General features: G+C 44.1%; 1 protein-coding gene across 2 annotated transcripts in view; it reads left to right on the top strand.

The window, feature by feature from the left end:
* The first annotated feature begins 182 nt into the window (after window positions 1–182).
* The window catches only part of cdm (importin-13-like protein cdm), a 49,961-nt gene continuing 42,125 nt past the window's right edge, over window positions 183–8,018 (top strand). For both annotated transcript variants that reach the window (XM_084577134.1, XM_084577135.1), the window contains exon 1: window positions 183–544. In XM_084577134.1, coding sequence (XP_084433260.1) covers window positions 497–544 — 48 coding nt within the window. In that variant the 5' untranslated portion in view covers window positions 183–496. The remainder of the gene's footprint in view (window positions 545–8,018) is intronic.

Below are 8,018 nucleotides of genomic sequence, written 5' to 3'. Positions count from 1 at the left end.
TAGCGCTGTCGTTGCTAGCGATACTTAATGAAAACGTGCACATATTTTGTACACCATGACAATTCAATTTTAGAAAGTATACTTTCTGTTCTGAGCTACAAAAATTATTGTTCTAGGACTTGTGCTCTATTGCTTAGGTTGCAGAACCGGTAGTTTCTACCATCGCCGTCCCCACTACGTTGACGTCGCTGTGATCGCACCTGGTCGGTGTCATGGTGGCGCCCACCGTGAACACCGGTTGGTTCTGTGCGGGCGATGTTCTCGTTCATTGACAAAGAACAAAACGTGATAGTGACTAAATCAACTGGTGATCTCGTTTCCTTGTCTAGCCTGTTCTCGTGTTCCTGCTGTATTGGTTTCGTCGGGCCGCCGTTACGGCATTGACGTAGCTTTGAGCTCCCGTTCAGCGTGTCTCGGTTCCCTGCAAGATTCCCGTGTTTCAGGGAAGGTTTCAACTGGAGTGAGGCGGCCTTTTTCAGACGTGCTGCTGTAACCAATGCACTCGCACCACACAATGCACTACAGTGTGGAAACCGTCGAAGCCGTAAGTTCATTTTAGAATTGTTAGTTTTAACGTCCCAAAGGGATTCGCCATGAGAGACGCCGTAGTGGAGGACTCCGGAAATTTCGACCACCAGGGGTTCTTTAACGTGCACTGACATCGCACAGCACGTGGACGCCTTTCTTTACACCTCCAACGAAAAGCGGCCGCCGAGGCTGGTATTCGATTCCGCATTCTTGGGAACAGTCGAGCGCCCTAACCACTGCGCCACCCCGTTTTCTTGCACTGCGCAAGGCATAAGCTTCGCCCAATATTATGGTAACTGCAAGGGTTATCTTGCAATTTCAGATGCTGAAATTGCGTCTAAGTAAAAAAAGTATTTGTTAGCTGCAGCACTGTGGTTCTTGCTTTGTGTCGCGACTTTCATCTGAGACGCTGCTGCGGAGGCTTCCATCGAACACAATATACCTCGGATACCTTGGTGCCAGACCTTGTACCAAACCACCAAACGTTGACTACGACCAGGATGACCAAGAAGGCGCACTGGTAGTTTAATCGAGTAAAACAGCGCTAGGTAAGACGAGACACGTGAACGACAGACACATGCGCTCTGGTAGTATAATGCGTGACTGTTTACATCCGTATGCCTCCGAGAAGAGTTTTTTTTTTTTCTCTCTCTCTCTTTAAGTGGGTGGTACTATGCTAAATTTCTTCACCTAAAATAATTTCCCGTGAGAACAGCGACAGCATTGTCTGGTCCAGAACGGTGAAGAGAACCGCCCAGCTGCGCTCTGAAATGTCCTTCCTGTTCCCCTGCCTCAAACGAACTCGCGTGCACTGGCTCGCCCCGCACGCAGCCGCACTTCACTTCACCGTCATCACAACCTCGTGATCACCATCATCACACCAGGGACCCATGTAAATGCGGTCTGTGTATCATGCCTCAGCTTCAAATTCTTGTATTAGCTAATGACCCTAGCCAGGTAGCCTTGTTGTAGGCGTGTTAACAACATAATTTGTGGTGTGATCTTGTTGGGCAGTGGTGTCGCTTCTCCTCCCTTTGAATGGATAAAAAAAACCACATATTTCTTGTCCCATCTTTTTTTGCCATCTTCCTAATTGAAATGAACTCGCTCCCTGGGAGGTAGGCCAATTCGTGTCTGAGCTTCATTATGCAATCTTCATTGTTGAAATCAAAACAAATACCAAAATGATTGTGTAATCGAACAGGTTGCAGTAACCTGTCATGGTGGAATCAAAATTCTCACTCTAGAAACAGGCACGTGAGAGAGAAAAAAACGTGTGAAAATGGTGTTTCTGTAGCCTCCTAGAAGAAGTGCAGGGCGTCTTTGCCTGCTCCCTCTATCCTAGTACATGCATCCATGCTTATCCTTTCAGGCGCTTCAAGTTATACTACCCAACATGTTGCTGCAAAAGAACAGTACTGTGTTTGGGATTGGATTTTGCCAGCTTTAGGAGAGTATTTTTAAACCTTTCCACAACCTGCCAGCAAAGAGTGATTTTGAGGAGCATGGCACCCCAGTTGACGTTCACATTTTGCAGTGATCCTGCTCGGCAAGCCCCGCCGGGGTGGCGCAGTAGTAAAACGCCAGACTACTGCGTCGGAGTTCCCAGGTTCGAACCCGACCACGGTGGCTACGTTTCAATGGAGGCGAAACGAAGTGGCGTCCGTGCGCTGTGCGATGTCAGCGCATGTTACAGATCCCCAGGTGGTCGAAATTACTCCGTAGCCCTCCACTATGGCTCCCCTTTCTCTCTTTCCACTTTCACTCCCACCTTCCTCCCTTCCCTTACGGCGCGGTTCAGGTGTTCACAGAGCAAGTGTGACAGATACTGCGCCTTTCCCTTCTTGTGAACCAACCAACCAACCAACCTGCTCAGCAAGAGGGAATTCTTGTCATCCTGCAACGTTGACGTTTGATATTGCAGATACAATCCACAGTTTTGTTCGAAAAAATGATGTCCATCCATCATTCAGCTCAGGCTATCGACATGTCCCCTTTTTAGCTGCCGTTCTTCCCATTTCCACACTGATTCACTTCTTTTGCGAGCCCTTGAAGGCACTGGGCATGTTGTAAATCTTTCCATGGCACCAACATTGTAACGGATCAAGTTTTCTCGAAGACTGCCAGGGATCTAGTTCAATGCTGCACTGGAGAGTAGCTCAAAATGCTTTGCTCGAGCAATTTTTTGTTAACTGATTAGAATGTCTAGCATCAAGAGCTTAACTTTGCATGCTTGTTAAAAATCGTATTCTAGAGTTAATAATAATAATAATAACTGTTTCACAGGTAAGGAATGGCGCTGTATCTGTCACACTTGTTTCGTGGACACCCGTGCCGCAATAAGGGAAGGGAGGAAGGTGGGAGCGAAAGCACAAAGAGAGAGAAAGAGGAGTTGTAGTGGAGGGCTATGGAGTAATTTCAACCACCTTTGGGATCTTTAACGTGTGCTGACATCGTACAGCACATGGGCGCCTCTCCGTTTCACTTATTTTCTGTTTTCTGTCGTATAACGCGAAAGCATAACATGAATATGTCCTGTAGCGAAAAGTGTCTGCAGACCTTGTCGACCCGAAAATGTCGCCCCATCTGGATGAATGGGAAAATGTTGAATGACATTAGAAGTGTGTAATATGTAGTTGTTAGGTTGACCAATTATAATTTGTTAATTAAATCAAACTAATAATTTGAATGCTCCATTCAAAGTGATGTCTTGTGTGAATGTGTTGGTAAATAGTGTGTAAATAGATTACTTGGTGCATAAATATACTGTGGCGAGATAGGAAACAAAATTTGTGAATTAATTAATATAATTAGGCAATTGATTACTGCAGCTGTTGAGCTCATAGACAACTGCAGCATACGAGAAGCAGCAATATTTAATTCAATTGATTTATTATTTTATTAAGAAATGATTAACTACTTTTTTTTGTTAGCTAATTCAATTCTCAACTGTGCAGCATTCACGTTATTACATCAAGGTCACGGGCGGTCAAGTTGCACAACTGTGTCACCTGGCTATGATATTCATGCAACAGAAGCGACAGTGTACAGTCCAATCCCTCACTTGCAGGAGCACTGCAACTAATGCACACCAAGGAATAGAATTTTCCACTGCGTGGCACATGCTGTGGCATTACTAGGGAAAGCTACACAAGGGGCGCACGGTGTAGCATGTGCAGCAGCAACGCTTAAGCTTTCGCATTTCTCCAGTTCAGGATTCTGCGGTGCTCTTGAAAGTTTTTATTTTAATAAACATTGTGAATGCTCATGTGATTCTCTCAGCTTTTGTCAATTGGACGTGCTATGAAGAAAAAAATATTGTGGTTGGACATTTCTTATTCTCATCCACCCTGAGGTTGGCGTTTTCTCATGGTAAGCAAGGAGTTGAGCTATTTAGAGTCATTGCGAGTGTGGCTATAGGGGAGGGACAAATAATGGTGATGTGGTAGAGGTTCCCCTACACTAGTTCAGTAAGATGGGTCAATGGCAAGGTAAAAGAAATGACCAACAGGTGATATCCCATGCAGTGTCTCGTAGTGTACAGCATTCCAGCTTATAAATAACCGCAACATTACGTGATCCGCCGAGGTAAAGAGAGAATGATGATTATGCATACTTGACCCATTGCTGCCCATATTACTGTTCATCCTGTGCAGTACATTCGTGGAAGTGCTCCTCACCCAAGTGTGGCCTATACCACAGAGTTCCTTTTTGGCAGCACTATTGAAACTGTGGGTGTGAAGAAAATTTCTCCAGGTTAATTCAAAGATTTTTCATTTACCTCAAACAAAATTCATTACATTGATTACACCAATCTTGCACCCATCACCGCAGCACTCGGCTTGCTTCCGTTTTTGGAGGCATACTGTAAAATGTTGTGCGCATCCATGCAAGGGACGCGACATTGTCGTCCATATTGTTTTTCAGAAGTTTCTCTGCCCTAAGCTGCGCTCGGAGAGCATGACTTCCTCACTGTCGTGTGGATGTTTTCTTTTTCTTTTTTTTTTTTTTTTTAATGTGGAATTGCTGTAGCTAGTTCTGTGAGCGCACGAGCAAAATCATGAGAAACATAGAACCATAGCCTCCTTTATACTCTCTGTGCCTGTCAACGCGACGCGCGAACAATACAGCGGCGCCGTCTGGTAAATTTGGGGTCGCTGAGGGCGCCGCTGATGTAGGTGTTGAGGCGCACGGGTACGAACGTCGGCGCGAGTGCTGTTATCCGCTCGCGGGTTAACTCTCCCTAAGCATGAATTGTGCATATTCAGCATATTTACTTGTAAGGCCAACATCCTTTAAGCATAACAAGTGATCATGATATTTGTTAGGCAATGACACCAACGCTATGACATTTTATGTGAGGCAGTTTCAAGTAATTGCGCATGGCTCGAAAAACTGCACGACTGCTGTGCTAGCACCAATGGCAGAAGAAAAATTACAATGCTAGTCTACGCTGCGGCAAAACAAAATTTAAGAAGAAAGGCACCAGCATTTATTTACACATTGCACAATAGCAGTTGTGCTACAAGAGTACCAGATTGGGGTGTGATGAATGGTTGCCACCCTTAGGGCAATATGTTCACAGTGACTTTTGTCACTGATAAAGCACTTCAGAAGCCAGCTTGATTTGCAGATGATTGGAACAACTGCATCGCAGTATGCCATTGAGATCTGTAAGGAGAACAATTTCGGTATCAGCTGGTACTTTCAATGATTCAGTGCGTCATACAAACAATTTTTTTTTAACTTGAAAAATAAGGAAGACAAATATACGCGTTGCATCTTTCTGTTTCGCTCACTCCAAAGTAATCGTTACGATAGGTAAAGTGTGTGCTTTTATTTTATCACAGAATTGTGCAGTTAGCGAAACAAAAAATACTGCGCTGGAGCACATGCAACATGCCACACAGACGAGCTAACCAGGAAGGAAGTTAGCACCATAGTCCAGAAAATACATGTGCATATTTAATATTTTTATTACCTTACTGACACGTAATAAACACATTTTCTGGTGCTGTCATTATTTTTCACAGGCCTCAATGCTGCTGAGTACGAGTTTTGCAGTTTCCGATACTAGAGAGGGACACAGCGATTTAGTTGACAAGGGAAACTATAGGCTTTGTCCGATTCGGTTTAACTCACATTAATGTAGTCATCTTCACAATAAGTAAAGCTTATGTTTCTACTTTATCACAAAATTTCGTAATTAGTTTATACTGCGAAAAAAAAAATCTGTATAGGAGCACATCCAACACACAACGCAGACGAGCTAGGCAGGGAAGCAATTAGTATTTCAGTCCAGAAAGCACACGTGCACGTCTAACATTATTATTGCTGTGTTGACGGTTAATAAACACAGATTTTGGTGCTGTCACTATTTTTCACAAGCCTCAAAGCAGCTGAACACTATGCAGCGATCGCTGGAAGGATAAAGCAAAGCTGGCACTTACCAGTTGGTGCAATGCTGTATTCCTGCTGCACCCGAAGGCCGATAAAAGTAGAAGCATGACCTTGCACACTGCAAAACAGTCCACAAAACAGCGAGAGAGCGACAGCGCGTGGCTATCCGCACCGCTTTGCAATACTGTGCACCTGGCACTTGCCTGGCGAGGGTGACCCTACGTCACTGTCGCCATCTCTTGGCAGCCAGCGGCGTAATTTTCCAATGCAGGAGGAGCAGCGACGACTGCCGCAGAGCGTGGAGTTGCCAGGCACAGAGAGTATAAAGGAGGCTATGAAAGAACATACTTCGACTGAAGTTTTTCTCATAGCAAAAGATTATATTACCAGAATAGTTAAATTTACCACTGAAGTGTGGCGGCTCGGCCTTTCAGTTGGGTCCATATTTTTGGCTGTGGAGCTACTGGGCCGCCCTTAAGTGGCAAATGGGGCAACAAAATTTTTCGCCATTTCTGTGAAAACCATATCGGACTGATGTCTCAACTTCTCAAATTAATGATTTCTGCTACTTTTCCTGAGCTTTTCGGGTCACCTTGTAGTTGCATTGTCGAATCGAGGGATTTCTCAATGGTGGATTGCATACTGTGCATACAATCATTGTGTGCCATCAACCACCACTGGATTGTGTCATGATTGGACGACAGGGCACCTAAATTGACAATGTTGTTTTCGAGAAATTTTAGAGAAGTTTGCTAGCTGGCAACGAGTGACAACTGTGGGAGACACAGACATCTGATTTTTTTTTTCATGCGCTGGGAGGCGGAACTTAGCTTTAGTTGAATTGACTACTACAGCTTCGCTTTTCAGTGTGCTTGGCTATATTTTTCCCAGCCCATACTTGCATCTTTCTTTCATGGGTCCTATGAACAACATAATAGTGGTGTTCTACTCTCTTAAATCTAATATCGTTCTTAGTAAGAAATTATATCCTTGCATAATTTATATTCTGGTTCAGTACCTATCATTCTGACGCCCCTCCTCTTTTGACAACAGATGTCCATCCCTTGAGAGTTTCTAGAGAGAACCCCCTGATTGGGAGCCATTTTTGCAGCCACAGATGCATGCGACATGATGGAGCATTTTTATTTACACACTTTGTATCTCATTCTGTATTGCACTGCTTAATATTTCTTCTCTGGCATCTGGCATGCCTCTTTAGTGTGCTTGGCATATGATTAAGTTTAGTAATACAATTGCAGTAAATTCATGTGACAACTTGCAACTGCTGGTTTTATCTGGTACATACTTGTGTGGAATAATTCAGAAGTTTTTATAATTATTTAGAGATATGTGATGAGCCAACAGGGACAACATTGGCTGCTTGTTGTGTTTCGTGAACTGCCGTGAGCCTTGTTTCAGCTAGAAATGGCACTTTCTTAAACATGATACCCTTGGTTTGCACGTATGGTTTACTGTGATTGGAAAACGAAAGAATTTTGCGCAGGGTTTGACCGCACCAGGAGTTGAAAGTGTAGGGGTTGGCCTGGAATGGTTATTAGTTAAGTGTGAATTCTGTTTGCTCGCATTAAAGTCAATCATCATTATCATATTGTGTGCAGCTTTGGAGCTCCAATTGCACATTTGGTATATCATTATTATTAAACTCTTTCTTCAAGCATAGTTGCAGTGAGTTATTTCTGACTGCAAAATTTATTGTTGTCAAATTTCTGCCAAAAAAGACATCATTGCTACAAAGAGTGAATATGGGTGTCCCCTTGAGGGTACTGTTTTGTGAAGTGGAATGAGAAAATTTGCATTTTGCCATCAGACGAGAGTTTGTGTACCTTGAAGACAAAATCAGACCCCGATGCAGTGACGCAGTGGTTAGGGCGCTCGATTGCTGATCCCGAGAATGCGGGTTCAATCCCAGCCACGGCAGCTGTGTTTTGATACAAGCGGAATTGAAGATGGCCACATGTTGTGCGATTTCAGTGCACGTTAAAGAACCCCAGTCAAAATTTCCGGGGCCCTCCACTACAGCGCCTTATTGCCTTAGTCGTTTGGCACATTAAGGATCCCTAGGCAGTTGA

This window comes from Amblyomma maculatum, chromosome 8 (assembly GCF_055883805.1).
Source record: "Amblyomma maculatum isolate TAMU_Amacu chromosome 8, ASM5588380v1, whole genome shotgun sequence".
Taxonomy (NCBI): Eukaryota; Metazoa; Arthropoda; class Arachnida; order Ixodida; family Ixodidae; genus Amblyomma; species Amblyomma maculatum.
This window is presented reverse-complemented; position numbering and strand designations above follow the sequence as displayed.